The sequence below is a fragment of the Populus trichocarpa genome, chromosome 1 (genome assembly GCF_000002775.5).
Source record: "Populus trichocarpa isolate Nisqually-1 chromosome 1, P.trichocarpa_v4.1, whole genome shotgun sequence".
NCBI lineage: Eukaryota > Viridiplantae > Streptophyta > Magnoliopsida > Malpighiales > Salicaceae > Populus > Populus trichocarpa.
Genome location: NC_037285.2, coordinates 6,797,168 through 6,816,791, shown reverse-complemented (window position 1 = coordinate 6,816,791; position 19,624 = coordinate 6,797,168). Strand labels below are relative to the sequence as shown.

Here is a 19,624-nt window from a genome sequence, read left to right as displayed (position 1 = left end):
CCTTTTATATTTTGTTAATTTAGGGTTGAGTTTAATGATTTATTCTGGTTGTTTTGGCATGGGGTTCTCATAATATCAGAAAGCAAATCTAATGCTCAGCTGATACTTGATATGAAAAAATTAAATTTGGTTTTGTTTTTTTTTTCTCAATTGAATTCTATTGTGATCAATTTAATGAGTTATTGGTAAAATTTGTAATAGAAAAATAAAATTAAAAAAAGGACCAAGATGGAAAAGGTAGGAAATTATATCGTCAATCTAAAATTCACTCAAAAAATCATTTAAGTTTAAAAATTTATTTTATTGATTTTTCGGTTACTAAGTTAGAAGTCACCGATAAGAGAATCTAACTAAAAATGATAAAAAAAAAAAAAAAAAGAGAAATAATGGTGTGTGTGTTTGTGTATATATATATATATAAAAAAAACAGAAACTATTTAATTAAGTAATTTATTCTATGATAACAAATGGTCTCTATGAACACACACAAATGTTTAAAGAGAAAAGATTGATGGCATTCTTGTAAGTTTGAAGACAACCACGCCCATAATGGTAATAATAATCCAAAAACTATATGAATATAATCAATCGAACGCATGATAATCTTCCAACTCTATCGTCACTGATCACCATATTCCTGCTTCCCTCCACTCCCATTGTTTTCCCCCAAAATCAACCAAAACTTCCTTAAAAAAACCCTAATAACACAAATCGGAGATTCAATAATGGTTGATGTAGCAGATAAATTAGCCTGTTTTCGAGCAATTACAGGCCTTGAAGATTCCGATTTATGCACCGAAATCCTCCAAGCCCATAATTGGGACCTCGAACTTGCCATCTCCTCTTTCACCTCCAACCACTCCGATAATCACCCCTTTTCTTCCTCTTACACCGCCACCGACACCACTGCCACCGCCGTCGACCCCTCAAATGCGACCATTCACCGCTCCGATTCCACCTCCATCGTTCCCGCGGGCGCCCCTCCTCCTGGTTTGGCCTGGAAAATTGTTACTTTACCTATATCAGTCATTTCTGGTAGTTTAGGGTTAATTTCTGGTGCAGTGGGGTTTGGATTATGGGCTGCTGGTGGTGTCTTGTCGTATTCGTTAGGTTTTATTGGGTTGGGATCGAATTCTGGCCGCGGTGGGGATTCGTCGGCCCAATTGGTAACTGTTTCTGCTGCGTCTAGAGAAGCGATGGAGTTTGTTGCTCAATTTGAGAGGGATTATGGTTCTGGTTCTTCTACTAGGCCGAATTTTGTCAGTGAAGGGTTTATGGATGCGTTGACGAGGTCGAGGAATACTTTTAAGTTGTTGTTTGTGTATTTGCATTCGCCGGATCATCTTGATACGCCCGCGTTTTGTGAGGGGACATTGTGTTCGGAGGTTCTTAGTGCTTTTGTTAATGAGAATTTTGTTGCGTGGGGTGGGAGTATTAGAGGGAGTGAAGGGTTTAAGATGAGTAATAGTTTGAAGGCTTCGAGGTTTCCATTTTGTGCTGTTGTTATGTCTTCTACGAATCAGAGGATTGTGTTGCTTCAACACGTAATTCTTTTCTTTTTTGTTTGTGTGGTGATTTAATTTGTGACGTTGAATGATTTCGATGAGTTATATGTGCTTTTATTTTGACTATGATTGTGGTTGAATTGATTGTTGAATGAGGATAATTAGATTTGCTTAGGCGAATGCTACTAGTGAAGTAGATAGTGTTGTGTGTTGGAGGGAAGAGGGAAGAGGGGATTCTAAGCATTTTATGTATTTTTTACTTGGGATTTTATTGATAGTTAGAAATTCATTTCAAGTTTCGCTCTAAGAAAAGCCTGTTTTTGTAGATAGTACCTTGTTCCAACTTTGCACTAGAAAGTTCTAAAGGTAATTGAATTTGGCGTTGGTCCATTGGAGTAGTGATTTCTTTTTTCCCAGATATGTTTACTGCAATGGAACCCTGATATTATGCAATAGGATTGGTTTATTTCTTCTGCATAGCTTCTTGGGAACTTGGTATTGTTGGCTTTGCAGTGTCCTACTTTCTTGTTTGATATTCTACTTGTAGATTTCATTTTGTAATTTCATTGTGATGGTAGGTCCTTGTGCATCTTTTCACAAAAGTTCTTGTTGCCATGGGGTGCAATTAATGCACTCTCCACCTCCAGTGTTGTGCTTTCCCTGCACATGTTGCAATTGCATGGGTTTATCCTACCCTTCTATATATGAATGTTCCTGCCTCTTTTTCATTACAACTGGCTCAATTTTTCCCACAGAATTCTCTGGTTTAGTTGTAGAGCTTTTAATTACTTCTTGTTCGTCATCTGTGTCAACCACTGAAACATTTGCTGAATATTTAGGTATCCCAATTCATAAGTTGGCTGGATTTTAGTTTGACAGTTTATGGGTCTTAAATAGACCCAACATGTTTGATTGTGTGGTTGCCTATTAGTTTTATGATGACAATTATGCTGCATCTTTCTCTTGATATATAGGTTGAGGGTCCGAAATCTCCTGAAGAAATGCTCGTGATACTACAGAGAGTTCTTGAACAAAGTGCCCCTGTTCTTGTGACAGCAAGACTTGAAGCAGAAGAGAGAACAACCAACATGCGTTTGAGGGAGGAGCAAGATGCTGCATACAGAGCGGCACTTGAAGCTGATCAGGTAAGTGTTTTTAATATATATATATAACTTGAGCAGTTAGTTTATATTGTGTTACAGTTGGTCAGATGCGACTTTTTCCGTTCTTTTTTTCCTTGATCCTTTTTTTTCTTTTTTCTTTTTTCTTTCTCTCTTTTTTTTGTGTGGTGATGATGATTTTCTACTTGCCCTTGTATTTATATTCTTTTATGCACAGGCCAGAGAACGACAACAGAGAGAAGAACAAGAACGTCTAGAAAGGGAAGCTGCTGAGGCAGAGAGAAAGCGCAGGGAGGAAGAAGAGGCTCGGGATAGAGCAGCAAGTGAGGCTGCTGAAAACGAGGCTGCTCTGGCAAGAATGCGGCAAGAGAAAGCCCTTTCACTTGGTGCCGAACCTGAAAAAGGACCTGATGTCACACAAGTAAAGTCTCTCTCTGTTTTATTGATCACTTTTTTTTATGATGCTGTTATCTATAATCTTTTCAATGTTTAGGAGTTCAGGATGATCACTTATTTTTATATATTACAAGTAATAGTGCTTGTTCTGACCTGGTCTTAGTTTTGCGAGTTTTTTTTTTATTTTATTTAATGTGGTATAAGCCATTTAGCTTTGGATCTATCAAATATGACTTTCTAATCCTCATAGTGTCTTTATGCTAGTTGGCATGCAAATCTTTTGGATCTAGTCCATGACTTTCAATGTACCTTTATTAATCAGGTTTTGGTTCGATTCCCAACTGGAGAACGCAAAGAGAGGAGGTTCCACTGTGCAGCCACTATCCAGTCTCTATATGATTATGTTGATTCTTTGGGTTCCTTAAATGTCGAGAATTACAGTCTTGTCTCGAACTTTCCCCGAGTTGTCTATGGTACAGATAAGGTCTCTCTATCTCTGAAAGAAGCAGGTTTGCACCCTCAAGCCAGCCTTTTTGTGGAGCTGAACTAGAGCAGTGTGATGCCAAGTAGTGTTGACAATCAAGAGCAGCCCAAGGCAGGACCCTCAAGTAGGATACTTTGTTGTGTTTCCCTTTCAAATTCAACTTGATCGGCAATGATAGGCTGACAAGATACCTTGATCTCTATTTGATGTTCCGTTTTCCTTCAATTGCTATTTTCAATCAAAAAAATGGAGTCGAGGTGGAAAGTAGGATTGAAATAATGATATTGATTTTGCACATATATCAATCTGAAAAACCCTAGTAGGTTACCGTTATTGATAGCCAAGAGTGGATTGAATTCTGTTGATTACCAATTTCACTCAACTGCTTTGTCATGTGCTGTTGATGGAATGTAAGGCTTGTGAAATGCATGCTGTATTACCTGAGCAAACTTGTTTCAGTAACTGGTTTCAATTGCAAACGGAGAGCGCTGTTTTCATGCTCGAAACTACTGAGTGCGCTAGATTATGGAAGCATATTTGACGAGGGACAATTAGAAAATTGAAGAAAAAAAAGTAGAGGGGGGAGAAAAATAAAGCCAAGAAAAGAAGAAAAGGTGATGAAGAGGGGAGAGAAAAAAACTGAAGAGGGGAGAGAAATTAGGAGAGGAAAACAAAAAAAAATTAAATGCATTGCCCTATTTATATATATATCAACTTGTAATTCTCAGTTGGTTCAAACAAGCTAACATCATGAGACATTTAAAGAAGATTTACAAGCTTGTAACTATAAATAATATATAACTAAGGAAACAAATTTTATTTAAAACTTAAATAGATATAGTTTGGACATAACTTAGTAAATTATAATTATTTTTATTTTTAACTTTTGTGTCATGTGTAAGGGTTAAGAGATTACTAGAGAGTTCAATATGTTGCTCAAAACCAATTATATGCATAACCTAAAAAATCATGTAATTTAGAATGACTAATATTATAAAACTTTTTTAATACCGTATTTAATTCTTCAAACAATTTTATTTAAATAATTTTTTATTAAATGCTTTGCTTCACTAACATAACTCTAATAATGTCCAACTTTATAAAGAACACAATGAAATATTTAGGATTTTGGTCGTATTGCATTTAATGGTGCCATTAAACCCCAGGTGATTAAAGAAGATATGAATAAATAAAAAAGACTATAGCTATGAAATGTATGAATCCAATTATATGGATTTAAATGAAGAGAATGTAAAAGAAAAGAGACTTAATAGTACAATGAGTTCGTGTAAGTGTGTTTGGTTGATTAATAATTTATGTTCAATGTAAGATGATATAAAGGGAAGGTATCCTGAAGTCATTTTTGTTTATGTTTTGATAGAAACCAACCATGTGGCTCTGACTCCTTGACTAAAAACAGATGAACCATACCTTTGCTCCTGTTCACTGTTTTTTTTATTATTATTAACATGGTTGTCTGGACCAGCTTGCGTGCACCTCAACTAATCTTACGGGTTCTGAAGTTAACGATCATGTAAGCTTCTAGTGATCATCATATAGCAACCACATGACTCGAACTTGAAATCACTAGAGGAACAAATTCTTTAATACCAAATTTTTATTCTTAAACCACCTATTAGATAGTTTGTTCTGTTCACTGTTGATGGCCAGGAAAGTGGTTGTTTCATAAACAAAATAAAAATTAAAAAAATTATAATTATTGCATTTGTATTGCAGATATGAACATTGATTAAAGTACAACACTCGTCTGCTTATAACTTGATTTTATAACGGGATATCCTTTTAAGTAAAATCATCTCGCATCGAGTCTTCGTTTCGCGCGCGCGCACACTTTGATAGTTTCGGAAATTGACACCAACCTGTCCTTCCCATTTTTTTATTTTTTTTTGTTGATGTGGCACCTAGTTTGCCAAATACATTATTTTTCTTCTATTTGCAAAAACAAAGAACCTTTTCTTTTGAATAATTATACTATACATTCTATAAAAAATTCTTTATGGTGCTTCATTATTTATATAAATGGTTAATCAGTTTTTTCTTATTTTCATTATTGAAATTATGGTAAAAATATTAAATCAAAAGAAAGGAGACTAGACTATAAAATACGAAGAACAATAAGTATGTTTTAGAATTTTCATCAATATATGTTTTGATTCACAAGTTCATTTTATTCGTTTTGGGTCCCTGCTTAAGAGAGAGACTTACCTGAAAACTGTGTTAAAGAAAAAAGATGATTAGTTGCTGTGATTATGACCACAAAAGTGATCAAGTTTAGTGTTCAAATGTTCCATTTGACTATAAAATTTGAATATTGCTAGTTATTGGCAATCAAATTGCTCGAAAAAACAGATTTAGGGGTCCCGGGTTAATTTTTTAACCTGTTTTTATGGCAACTTTAAAGACACAAGTAAATTTATTGAGTTGTACATGTTGTTTTTCATGTATTTTTAAAGTGATAAATTGGTTGAAAAATGAGTTGTTTGGTCTAAAGAACTAAATGAAAGTTTTTTCCTAGTTTTCACTCACTTGAGCTGTGAAAACTAGGCAAGTGAATGACGTGTCATTCATTTTATTTTATTTTATTTTTTTAAAAAAATATGGAGAACATGCGTCCACCCCCTTAAAAACCAAGGCCATGCAGGTGAGCTTGACCTCTAGCTCTGCACGTGCCTAACCTGCTACTAAAAGACTTGTTGGGCCTGACCTTTTTATATTTTTTTTTCTTTGCAAAGAAAAAAACCAATTACCAATTCACTTAACATGTTCTTACATGATATTTTAAATTTTTATTTAATTTAATAATTTTTTCAATTATTACATGTCTAATATGAAAATAATGATACTAATAATAAATTATTCATGAAAATTCGATCAAAATTGTTTTTCTTAATCGTTAAATAGATTTTGAACATGATTTTAACACATTTATAATTTTTTAGCTTTTTATCACACATAAAATATAGAATAATATTTTTTTTAATTTTCTTTAACAATCATAAATATTTTTTTAACAAAAACATTGATTCCAGTTTAAAACTTTGCACTCATCAAGATAAAAAAAAAAAAAAAACATGTTAATTGTGGACTTGATAAATACATGTTTTGTGATTATTTAAAATGAGTTATATTAAAAAAAAAAACTATTGTTCTAAAATTAGATAAAAAAAAATTGAAATGCTACTTCGTACATGGGATTAGTTATCTTAACACGCGTATTTATCTCAGCTTCAAATTTAATATTTGGCTCAGATCAATAAATTTATTATTATTTAATAATATAGATAACTCTCAATTTATTCTATTTAAATATGTATAAAAATTCTTTTTTATATTTTAAAAGATTTCAACAAGCACGTGCAAACTAGTAAAAATGGAAAGCAAGCGAGAATCTTGAATATTCAAGGAACAGCCGGTTTTTTTGAATTTCATTATTGGTAATTGAATGTAATTTAAGATTACACGACATCAAGGGATCGATTGGATATAACGTTTTAGTTTTCGTGGTTCAAATCTCACTACCTTGCTCGGGACAAGATTATTGACGAGATAATTTTTCTTTTTTTATACGGGAAATGCTTATTATTTTAAGTTATAATATTAGAAATGTGATCTCGGTTGTTTTTAAAAGAATTTTTCATTTAAAAATATATCAACATAATATTTTTTTATTTTTTAAAAATTATTTTTCACATTAGCGTATCAAAATGATTAGAAAACACTAAAAATTTATTAATTTAAAATAAATAAAAAAATAAAAATATTTTTTAAAATGATTAGAAAATTTATTAATTTAAAATAAATAAAAAATAAAAATATTTTAAATATTTTAAAAATATTTTTAAAACATAAAAATAAATATGCGGCTATACTTTAACAAAGACAACTAGCACAAAAGAAATTACTGGAAAGAGGCCAGCCTGTCCTCTCTTATCCTCACCTCCAGGCTCCATCCTTCTCTGATTTTTTTCTTCTTTTCTAAATAGAAAGATCAAAAGATCAAGCCTTAAATTAGTCCTCAAACTATAGATTATTTGACTAAGTCCCCCTACCACTTATTTTCTAAGTTCAGTCCTCTATCTATATAAATTTCCTCAATAGGGCCCTTCTGTTAGAATAATTGAAAACAATCATTAGATTTTGCACTTGTTTTCAAACTGTCCAACACAAATCACCACCACCACCCCACCCTGTACAAGTTCGAGCCTAAGGCTTTTGGAGAAATAGTATAGTATAAAACACTTGAATAGTAGGTGTAATATTTAATCCTTGATCATTGTAATAGAAGAAGAAAGGTAGATCGATGAAGGACTAAATTGATAAAATCAGCAGTAAAGATTCCATACAAATACTATGCATAATTAAGGGACTAATTGGAGGCTTGCCCAAAATTCCTCGTGAATTCAAACGCCTTAATCCCACGCCCCGTCTATTGGAAGTGTAAATCACGTGCCCCTCTCTCGATAAATTCTCACACAATTTACATTAATTAGGATCGTCTTCTCTAAAGACAAATTAGGGTTTCTTCAAGCTCTAATCGAGGGAGATAATTGAAACACAAAATATGTGTGTAATAGCAATATGGGTGGGTTTAGGTCTTGTATGATGAGGAAATCGATTCGAAATCGCAAGGAATTGGAATCAGAAGAGGAATCGGAGATGTTATTTGTGTTCGAATTCCGATTCCGTTGCCCATTTGACTCTTATTCGATTGCCTGTGAAGCTTTCTCTGAAAAACTGTTTCTTCTCCTCAATTCTACTTCTTCCTCTTCGAACCCAATTAAGCTGCTTTGATAGTTTTTTTTGTGCGTGTCGTTTTCGGTGGCTTTTTTGTCGTTTTTGTGGATATGGATTTCGGTTCTTTTAGTGAAGATGGCTGTGGAGAGTTCGCAGAGAAAGATCCGACCGGTCGGTACGTTCGGGTATGGATTCTTGTGATTTTTTTTAGTTTTTCAACTTCAAAAAATAGGGCTTTTTGCAATTTTAATTTATGGTTTTGTTAATTCGATTCCCAAATTAGCTGAATTACTTGTCTTGGCATCGCATTGCATTGCAGCTAAATTGACATGCAAGCAATGATTTTGGCTCGTTAGTTACTGATTTTTATGTTAAACTGGTAAATTTAGCTGTGCCCTGTGAAGTATCAGCGTCTGACGGATTTGAGAATTGTTGAAAAACTGAGTTATTTGCATGTGGTATTCTATATTTATTTCTTTTCGTTTTTACTGCTCCAGTACGATGAAATTCTGGGGAAAGGAGCATTCAAGACTGTGTATGGCTCTTCAATCTATTTCTTCTTAGTTTTTTTTTTCCTCGGTGGTTTTGAAGTTTATATAGAAGAATCCATGTGTTAATTTTTTTTTCGTTGGAATTTTTGTTATGATGGGCAGATACAAGGCATTTGATGAAGTTGATGGAATTGAAGTGGCATGGAATCAAGTGGATATTGAAGATGTCTTGCAGTCATCACAGCAGCTGGAGAGATTGTATTCAGAGGTTCATCTGCTGAAGTCTTTGAAACATGAAAACATCATCAAGTTTTATAACTCCTGGGTGGACGATAAGAATAAGACTATTAACATGATCACAGAGTTACTCACTTCTGGGAACTTGAGGCAGTGAGTTTCATTTGCTATTTCTCATGTTTATGTTCTTTGTTTCATATGTTTTCCAAGTTTGTTTGTGTAATTTGTTGTTATTATGGGATTTAGGTATCGAAAGAAGCACAAGACTGTTGACATGAAAGCCATCAAAAACTGGGCAAGGCAGATCCTTCGAGGTCTACAATATTTACATACTCGCAGTCCTCGTATCATTCATCGCGATTTGAAATGCGACAATATACTTGTTAATGGAAACAATGGAGAAGTTAAGATCGGTGATCTTGGATTGGCAATTGTCATGCAGCAGCCCATTGCACGAAGTGTCATAGGTAATAGCTTCAATTTCTGAACCACTATGCATTGGGACGAACCACTATGCATTGGGACTCTGTGATTCATTTTCTATTCTGCAGGTACACCTGAATTTATGGCTCCGGAGCTTTATGAAGAGGAATACAATGAACTTGTTGACATTTATTCTTTTGGCATGTGCATGTTAGAGATGGTTACTTGTGAATACCCGTACAGTGAATGCAAAAATCCTGCACAGATATACAAGAAGGTCACCTCGGTGAGTTTTAAGACCATTTGCCATGTGATTTACTTTGAATTTACTTGAAAGTGCTCATATTGTCATCGCTCCTAACTTCTATTGCAGGGCATTAAGCCTGCTTCCCTTGGTAAGGTGAATGACCTCCAAGTTAAGGAATTCATAGAGAAGTGTTTAGTTCCAGCATCTGTGAGATTGTCTGCCATAGATCTCTTGAAAGACCCATTCCTAGCAACTGAAAATTCGAAGGAAGTTGTTTCTAGTTTGTCACAGTTACCTAATGTTATTTGCAAACAAGTCCACTTGCCACAATCAGAATCCCATCACATGGACATTGATTGCAAGATGCTTTCATTGGGATCTTGTCCGAAAAGCATCAATGAATCTCCACAGTTTTTAACTCTAGAACTTCGTAGGTTCACTGAGAATAATGAATTCAGATTGAGAGCGGAGAAAAACGATGATAATACAGTTTCGTTGACTTTGCGCATTGCTGATCCATGTGGTGAGCAACTATTCTGTACAAATCAACATCTATTTTTTTTTTTTTAACGGTGGTCTAAATAATGTTGTTTCTGTAACAGGTCGAGCAAGGAATATCCATTTTACATTTTATCTCAATTCAGATACTGCAGTTTCAATAGCTGAGGAGATGGTTGAACAACTTGATTTGTCTTCTGAAGATGTGGCTGTCATTGCTGAGTTGATTGATAGCTTGATAGTGAACCTCGTTCCTTGCTGGAATACTTCATCAAGTGTACGAAATGGCTCTTCTGAACTGGAAAACCATGCAACTTCTGAGACAGGGAAAACACCTGACTTCTCACCGTTGACTAACATTACAGATCACGAGGCTCTACAATCAGTCAATTCAGACATATCTGCTGAATATAATATGGCAATTGCCTCTGATGCCAGTACTAACAAGTCTCTGGGATCTTCTAGTTGCAGTCTTCAATCGAATGTGTATGATTTGGATTTGGAGTGTTGGATGCATGAAGATGGTATACCAGAACATAACAAATCTGCAAGAAATTCCGAGGTCTTCCATATTGATTCATGCTCTGTTATGTCAAGAAATGCAAGCTTGTCTATCATTTGTTCTCTGTCCCTTGCTGACAAAGATGGTTCTGAACTAAAGCTGGAGCTTGATTCAATTGATTCACACTATAATCAGTGTTTCCAAGAACTCATGAAGACGAGGGAGGAAGCCATAGAAAATGCCAAGAGAAGGTGGATTTCAAAGATTTATGTTATGTGATGATTACATACACACCTTTATTTTTATTTTTATTTTTATTTTTGCTTTAGTGGCTGCTTTTCATATTGTGTTTTGATTCATTTTTTGGTAGATCCTATTTTTTCATCTTGGCTGATTGTTGATCTCATTCAATTTAACTTCGATCATTTGTTTGTTTTCTTGTATATAGAGAATTGGGGATCATGTTTTAATTCATTGATTAATGGCATGAGCTCTTTCACTTCTTTGCCTCATTATTTGTCAATAATGTTTAATATTTAATGAACATGAAGTTCATAGGGTAACTGATCTGGATTCTCATGTCCATTAATTAGGCAATAGTTGCCATAACTTGGGTAGCAAATCTGAGGGGAGAATGATGGCTTTTCTCTGGTGAGTAAAAAAGGGTGAGAGAGGAGTAATCAAGGGGTTTGAGGAGTGGAGTGCGTCAACTTTCTATTTGGGATATATCTAATGTTGAGTGATTAAACAGAGTGGAAACGGTTGGGGTAGGAAGTGATTGCTTTAGGAACCCCACTTTAATCAGTTCTACTTTTCTAGCAGAGGAATTGATGAAGATTTTTTAGCTCCATGCTTCTTCTTTTTTTAACTAACCAGGATTCAACGTCAACTAGAGAGAAAATCCTAGAATCCTCTTTGGCATTTTAATTTTTTTTTTTAATGTTACTAATAATTGTCAATCTCATTTTCATGTGATTTAAGCCAGAGCATTAAAGAGAAAATCCGAATAATAATACAAATGGAGGCCCGGTGGATAAAAAAAATGTGAACTTGAATGTTCAATTTTATCTTCTTATTTACTTGATTTCTTACCCGATAATTTTGTTAATCCATCAACTTTTATATTCTCGTTCTGTACCATATTATCTATTTTTACTGCCTTTTATTTATTTAATTATGTTATTCTCTTGTTTATATTTACTTGTATTGTCGCATTTTAAATTTAATGTTTAATATATTATTAATGAATGATTCTATGGCGGAATGTGTAGCCTGGCCGACCCTGAGATTTTTTACTAAACCCAGGCCCTCCGCTTGGCTCCCCTTGCCCAGTGTCAAGCGCATGGCTGCTACCCGTGGGCTCAAACAGGACCTTGTCTTATGGTTTGAAACCAACAAGTATTCCCTTGAAATTGTTTTTTAATCAAAACTGATCTTGATCTCTTTTTTTTTTTTTTTTCTGAATCCTATCATATTTTTATATTATTAATATTTGTGTAAAGATTTTTTATCTATTATTAATATATAAATAAAAAATATTTATTTTTTATTAATATTATCAGGAGTGCACTAGTTTTTAAGTATTAAGTTTGTTTTTGATGTTGTGGTAGTTTTTTAAAGAGTTTTAAAAAAAGTGTTTTCAGTTGTGGTTCTAAAAGAAAATAAATTTAAAAAATATGTATTTTATTAAAACTAATATTCTTGCATGCAAAATAAATAAAAATCATGTTTTCATTAATGAAAAACATTTTATTTTAGCTTCTAAAAAATTAAAATTTAAAACATAATTATATTTGAAGCCCAATGCAAAACGTAGAAATTATTTAGCTAATTAAACGATTTTATCTTTATGATTGAGCAAAAAAATAAAAACTACCATAATATCAAATAATCTCTAACACTAAATTCTTCATAACGATTTTAGAGATCATTCATATTGGGACTGACTGTTATAACTCTTTCTTCTTCTTCTTTTCTCTTTTTGAATCTAAGATGATAGATAGTATGTATAAAAAACAGGAATCTAAACCAATATGGGCAAGCAAAATTTAAGTTGAGAAGCAATACCGAAATATGATGGCTTCCGGTTGTATGATTGCAGTGTTTAAGCCAATTAGCTTCGTAAAGGCGTAACAATTGCTTTTCCGTGAGTCTAAATGCAGGAAAAATGCCTCTGTTTAAGAGGGCAATCGGACTACTAAAAACGAAGTGCTATCTTCTCGCATTTGATAACCTGTTGAGCATGGATGATACAGTGGAATATTCTGTCAGAAGAAGAAGGACAATTATACCAGAACTATTTTTGTTTCTTCCTCAATTATTCACAACTTTGAAAGTCCTTGAAATGCCTTGCAAGTGGAAGTTGCAGCTGCCCAGAACGCATGCATGTGACCACGCATTTTTGCACTCCCCTGCTTCATAACTCAAAAGTTTTCTTGGGCATTCAATCTTGTACTAAAATGAAGTTTTTCTTGCAGACAGGCATTTTGCCAGTTGTGTAAGCATCCAGAAGCATGGCCAACTGTCTACAAATGTGACAATCGTCCTCATTAAATATGAAATCTGGTTACCAGTTAATTTAAAGTCTGCCCCGCTCATAGAGCGACAGCACACATGCCACTGGTAGAGACAACCACTACACGATCACCGGATAACATGTTATTTTCAAGTTAGCATGAGGGCTCACCATGTTTGATTATGCCTTTCGAGAGGCCGGAACAAGAGGCCTGATAAGACAATTGAGAAGATCATTACAAACTTAACTAATAATCCCCATTTTTTATTAAAAGGAAAACATTCAGCTAGGGACAGAGTAAATTTGTTTCGGCATCAGAACATTCTTAGTCATGTTTGATGCGCCTTAGAAACTCCCAAGGTGCTAAAACTTCAACTACATTCACATAACAAACACTAATCATGATAGAGAGAACTATTAACGATTTATTACCAAGACAACGATCTCAAGTAGAATATCCATACATGGAGCACAAGAATGAGTGTTGAGGAACATCACGTCAATATTTGCAATTCATGAGGTTTTCCTGCACAAGATGCACATGCAATAGCACCCACAATTTCATCCACTTACAACAACATTGGGAAAGACGAGGGGGGGAAAAGCTGCACAATTGCTACCAGTTTTCTTTGACTATTTTTGACTTCTCAAGTATGAACTTCCCTTCCTTGTATTTTTGTGTTTCCTCATAAGCTCGTTCATATTTCCAACCAAGCACTTCACGGCAGTCGGAGCAAGAGACATCAGCAACTGTGTGGAGGCCAGTCATTAGATGCCTATCCTCCTTCGGCCCCACCATAACATTCATCGCATGAGAGAACAGAAAGGCTCGACCATGTCTTCCCTGCAATAGAGTGTAAGAATCTATCAGATGCAGGAACAAAAAAAGAGTTGATGAAGGTCAAATTATACAATAATGGCAGAACAATATCAACCGGATGCTTTAAGTGTGTTTGGGATTGTGATAGCGATAACAATTCAAAATATTTTTCACTTAAAAATACATCTTCCATGAATTGATGAATTTTTTTAACTCTTCTTTACCGATTCTTACATTCTTGCTCTTACAAGAGAGCTCTCTACTGAATTCTTGATCAAACTCATAACTAAAGCAGAATCAGCATTAATCTTTCCCTGACCTGAAAAGCCTTAGAAATGACATCATCATGAAGGGCAACATGATTTCTGCAATTACAGCAACTGTACAACCTTGGCCCAACCACCTCTGCCATTGACAAATACAAAACAACACCCACGAGCTAACCAGTTCCACAAAAATCAAGATCCTTTATGGGAATCCATAAAAACCCACAAACAGTATTAATCCATTGTAACAAAACCAAATCAAGAACACGTAAAAAGATCAAAGTGAAGAGAAGAAGCTCACTTTCTACACCAACAAGCTATATGTGATACAACAACGCATCATTTGCTATCTTTTCTTTGACAAGAAATCTGCAGCAAAAGCAAAACTGAGAAAAAAAAAAGTTGCAAAGATCAAATCTTTAGTTGAAGACGGAACCAATTAACAGCTAAAGATGGCACCGAGCATCAAGAAAGCGAAAAACAAGAACAACCCAATTGCAAATGACAGATGATCAAGGCCAAGAAAGAAGTAAAACCCAGTAATTCAAACTAATTTCCTTGAATAGCCCATGAAATATAACTAGACTAGTTAGCTCCTCATGCTAAAGACTCCCTTCATCTCCAAAGAAAACAAGAGAACTTCAATAATCCATATTGATCATCATTTAATATTAAAGATTCACTTAAATAATGATGACATGTATTTGGTAATGTAAACAAAAAAAACAAACCTGCCCAGTGTGATATAGAAGTGTAAGCCTGATATGACAGGGGAGGGGAGAGTGGGAGTTTTAGGGTTCTGTTAAGTGTGTCAGAGTCTGGTGAGTTTCTGATTAGGAAGATGACAACTTGCATTTCTAGATGTTAAAGTGGTTCTAGCTCAAAATTACAAAGCTACCCATGTATGAATGCTCTTCCAAGGATAATGAATTGATACTGTTGCAAATTGAGAGGCTGTATAAACCTTCCCCCACGTTGACAATGGATGGTGGATTCTTGGGTCCATTTTGTCCTCCTTGATCGTGCATGTGTGCAACAAGAGGTTTGCGCTTGAGATGGCCGATTAGTCATATAATGGATTAGATTTGGTTTCTTAGCTTTAAGTAAATCGTTTTTTTATCATATTAATGAATTTACAATTCAAAATCATTTTACTCATAAAAAGTTTCTTCCTTTCTCATATTTTTATTTATTGTGAATCAAATCTAAAATAATAATATAAAAAACACACTCCACTATGATTTGAGACTCTATATAAAAAGTAAAAACCATGATCGATTGTGTCAAAATATAGCATTACGTAAATACATGCATTTCACTACAATATTGCAGTCTCCAATATCCTCCCCGTTTGTGGTGGTATATGCATGCAATTGCAATTTCATGATGAATGTGAAGGAATAGCACATGGAGCAATGCCCAGGTTTCTTCCCTTTCGTTTATTTCGATTTCACTTATAAGATGAATAGATAGTTGGATTTTTGAGTTTGCCTGTGGAAGACATGCTATGTTTGTCGATATATTGTAAGGTATACACTACCCTTTCAAGTTCGAGCTTATCTCTTCTGAAGGATAAATTGGATAATTAGAATACAAAATCAAAAGAAATGATGATTTAATACAACAACAATTTTATTTTTTTTATGAAATAACATATCTTTGGATGTTTGAGTTATTTAATTAATGTTGCAGTAACAATAACATTTAATTAATGTCACATTTTTGAACTGCAATATTTATTAATTGTCATTGTTCTAAGTCGCGAGATTAATTTAATTGAATTAATTTAACTTATTTTCATATTTAATTTTATCAAATCAATCATAATTGATAATATTCATAATTAATTTATTATTAATTCAAGAAACTCTAAATTCAACATAATTCAATAAACTTTAAATTCAACCTAAACAATTATTTGGATTGTTTGCTTGAGATATCGAAGTAGACGTTTGACAAACTGCCAATGAAGGTCGGTTGGTTTGTGCATAAACTGTGATAGTTTATTTACACAAAAGGAGATATCTGGGCGTGTGATGCAGACATATTGAAGGGCGCCAACGACACTTTTGTACAGAGTTGGATCCAAGAGGAGATCACCTTCAAAACTGGAGAGATGAGTAGAGGAAGCCATTGGAGAGCTGATCGGCTTTGCATCTGCCATTTTTGTTCGTTTGAGAATGTCCATAATATATCGCTGCTGTGATAGTATGATTCCCTGATTGCATGGCATAACTTGAATACCAAGGAAATAGTTCAGTGGCCCTAAGTCTTTGACTGCAAAGTCATTGTGTAATTCTCGGAGTAGTGACTGAATAGCAGCATGACTGGAGCATGTGATAATGATGTCATCTACGTAAATTAATACCAACATGAGATAATCAGTGGAGCGAGAAATAAACAAGGAAGTGTCTGACCGTGAGCTGACGAAACCAAGTTGAATCAAATTGGAGCTTAACCGTGAAAACCAAGCCCGTGGGGCTTGTTTTAAGCCATATAAGGCTTTGTGCAGCTTGCAGACATGAGACTGGTGTTGGGGATGAATGAAGCCAGGCGGTTGTGTCATGTAGACAACCTCAGTTAACGTTCCATGTAGGAATGCATTTTGTATGTCAATCTGATGGATAGGTCAGCCACTGCAAAGAGCAAGAGAGTTTGTGCATATGATGAATGGACGAGTGTGTCCAATATGATGAATGGACAGCCCTTTACCATTGCCAATTCGTATCTGATCAGGGCCATGGAATTCTTCAGATTTGAGGTTAAGGTTTTTCATGTCAGAAGTGACATGATGAGTTGCACCGGAGTCTGGATACCAATTGAGATCAGGACTATGAGAAGGAGCGGAAAGGTAGGCCTGTGGTGGCTGAGGGGAGTCTCTGGAGAAGGACTCGTTGTAGCGGTTGGAGCAATCAAGAGCGATGTGTCCCACACGGTTACAAACTTGGCAAACAGGGCGAGGAGGAGAGCCATGGCCAGGAAAGAAGTAAGTGTCACGCCCCCTGCCACGTGACTGTCGGTTGGAATATGGTCGTGAAGGCCCCCTTCCAGAAGGTGGGGCACCAAGGATGGAGTTGTAGCCGGTACGATGAGGTCGGAAGGAATTTGCTCCACGAGCAGCATAGTGAGCCCTAGTGACAGAGAGGTCAATAGATGAGTGATGGTGCTCAAGTCTGAGTTCATGAGAGAGGAGATGGCCATAGATTTCTTCCACAGACAGGGGTTCAACACGAGTTGTAACTGACGTTACGAAGGGATCATAATCGGGTCCTAACCCAGCAAGTAGGAAAGCCACCATTTCAAAATCATTAACAGGCTGACCCACGGTAGCCAAGGAGTCAGTGAGAGACTGGAACCGTTGAAAGTAGTCAGCAACAGAGGAGCTTCCTTTTTTTTAAGGTGGCCAATTGATAGTGAACTTGCATGATGCGTGCACGAGATTGGGAAGTGAATAGTGTCTCCAATGTTGTCCAGGCAGATCTGGTGGTGGTGCAACGTGTAACATGAGTGAGCATTTTTTCCGTGAGAGTGGAATTTATGGCACCAAGAATGATTTGATCTTGTATGGTCCAATGTAAGAAGGCAGGGTTTGGAGAAGTGATAGTAACACCATCAATGGTGGAAGAAACAGTGGACGGTGGGGGGGGAGTAGTGCCATCTACGTACCCGAAGAGATTTCCACCTCTAAGATGAGGAACAATTTGAGGGAGCCATAAGGGATAGTTGTCCCGAGTAAGTTTAACAGGATTGAAGTTGGTGAAGGTGATTAAAGGAGGGGTTTGAGTGGAGGAGAGGGTTGCTACTGCATACATGGTGAGGGAGGAAGAAGAGAAAGATTTTGACGTAAGTCAGGTGGGCTCTGATACCATGTAAAGTTTATAATACATTCCAACTAAACCAAAAGCAAATTCATAGAAAAACAGTATGTTTACCTTGCTTATAAGACTAGAAAAGGGGTTGGGGTGGCGGTGACAACAATGGATTTTGAACATAATACCATCCAATAATGATTAAAGACTTGGATGAGTTTAATTTTTTGGTGTTTTAAAGGGAAAAAACAAGTGTTTGGTGGATTTTTTAAAGAGATAAAGGTTGACGGTGTTGGTTTGAAGAGAGGAAGGGTTGTTGCGTCTGCGTGTTCTTTAATCTAAGGAGGCATTTACATTTTACAACATGTCACATTTCAGAAGTGCGACATGTTTAAATGTCATTATTTTAAAGCACGATAAGGTGAAAGTGTGTTATTTCATCAAATCTTTTTTAAGTGGTATTATTTTGCCAAAACTTTTAACTTACCATGCTAATTTTTTTTTTAAAAAAAAATCTCTCCTAATGGAATGTTTGTTTTTATGGTTGAATTTGTTTTTTAAAGTGCTTTTTCATGTTGTTTTTGCGCCTAAAAAGCTTCAAATTGATGTCTTTTATATGCTTTTTGATAGTTTTGATATGCTGATATAAAAATAATATATATAAAAAATATTATTTAAATATATTTTAAATTAAAAATACTTTTAAAAAGCATAAACGCATTACTAAACACTCACTTAACCCTTCGCCCAATTAGTTAATGTCTAATCTTTTGGATGGCTTGTCCATGCACTCTCACGTGTTCATTTTTTATTTAGTTCTTCAATATTTACTAGTTTATTGGGTCGTGTTGCATTGCAAGTCAATTCAATTATTCATAACATAAAAAGAATTATTCAAGTGTTGATAACATGTTTTCTAATAGGAAATATAATAATAAACTCAAAGTATGATGCGTATTGAACAATATTTTAAAAGGAAATGGTAATACGATGACACAAATGATGATATTTTTTTTAAATATAAAAACTGTGACATATTGGATCGATCCAGGTTAACCCGTCAAATCTATAATCCGGGTTATGAGACCATTATTATATATATATATATATATATATATATATATATATATTAAAAAAACAAGAAAAAAAACTACCTTAGTCAACCCAAGTTAACCTATCAAATATGTAACTCGGGTCATGAGATTCGAATAACCCCATAAAAAAATTTAAAAAAAATTATAAAGTTCAATTTCCAACCAATCTAATATTGAAGGATAAAATCGAAAAAAAAATTAATAAAAAAGGATAAAAAAAAATCTAAGTCAAACCAAACTAGCTTGTTAAATCCAAGAGTTGTTAATGAGACCAAGACAACTTTATAAAAAGCAAAGAAAAATAATTACAAAACTCTATTCCCAATAGATCTAATGTTCAAAGTTGAAATCGAGAGAATAATAAATAAATTTACGAGATCAAGATAACTCTATAAAAATCAAATTCAAAAATATTATGAAGCCTAACTCCTAAATAGCCTAATATTGAAAGATAAAATTAA

General features: G+C 34.6%; 3 protein-coding genes across 5 annotated transcripts; 2 read left to right on the top strand and 1 right to left on the bottom strand.

The window, feature by feature from the left end:
- The first annotated feature begins 596 nt into the window (after positions 1-596).
- Positions 597-3,845, top strand: LOC7467049 (plant UBX domain-containing protein 10). The gene is made up of 4 exons (XM_002299401.4): positions 597-1,544; positions 2,480-2,650; positions 2,844-3,047; positions 3,345-3,845. The coding sequence occupies exons 1-4, from the start codon at positions 726-728 to the stop codon at positions 3,570-3,572; spliced, it is 1,422 nt and encodes a 473-aa protein (XP_002299437.3). The 5' UTR covers positions 597-725; the 3' UTR covers positions 3,573-3,845.
- A 4,152-nt stretch (positions 3,846-7,997) lies between these two features.
- LOC7477830 (serine/threonine-protein kinase WNK8) lies at positions 7,998-11,171 on the top strand. 2 transcript variants are annotated; one of them, XM_024589271.2, is made up of 7 exons: positions 7,998-8,446; positions 8,759-8,796; positions 8,915-9,142; positions 9,236-9,456; positions 9,541-9,698; positions 9,786-10,182; positions 10,262-11,171. In XM_024589271.2, exons 1-7 carry the CDS (start codon positions 8,372-8,374, stop codon positions 10,936-10,938), a joined length of 1,794 nt encoding a protein of 597 aa, XP_024445039.2. In that variant the 5' UTR covers positions 7,998-8,371; the 3' UTR covers positions 10,939-11,171. The 2 variants fall into 2 exon arrangements, with proteins under 2 accessions (XP_024445039.2, XP_024445045.2); XM_024589277.2 differs by lacking the exon at positions 8,759-8,796.
- Positions 11,172-13,579: 2,408 nt separating this feature from the next.
- LOC7477829 (protein yippee-like At4g27745) lies at positions 13,580-15,223 on the bottom strand. Of its 2 annotated transcripts, none has more exons than XM_002297919.4 (4): positions 14,992-15,223; positions 14,562-14,629; positions 14,314-14,460; positions 13,580-14,018 (listed from the first exon to the last, which is right to left on the bottom strand). In XM_002297919.4, the coding sequence occupies exons 3-4, from the start codon at positions 14,404-14,406 to the stop codon at positions 13,791-13,793; spliced, it is 321 nt and encodes a 106-aa protein (XP_002297955.1). In that variant the 5' UTR covers positions 14,407-14,460; positions 14,562-14,629; positions 14,992-15,223; the 3' UTR covers positions 13,580-13,790. The 2 variants fall into 2 exon arrangements, with proteins under 2 accessions (XP_002297955.1, XP_024459584.1); XM_024603816.2 differs by having other exon boundaries at positions 14,562-14,646; positions 14,992-15,222.
- Between the last annotated feature and the right edge of the window lie 4,401 nt (positions 15,224-19,624).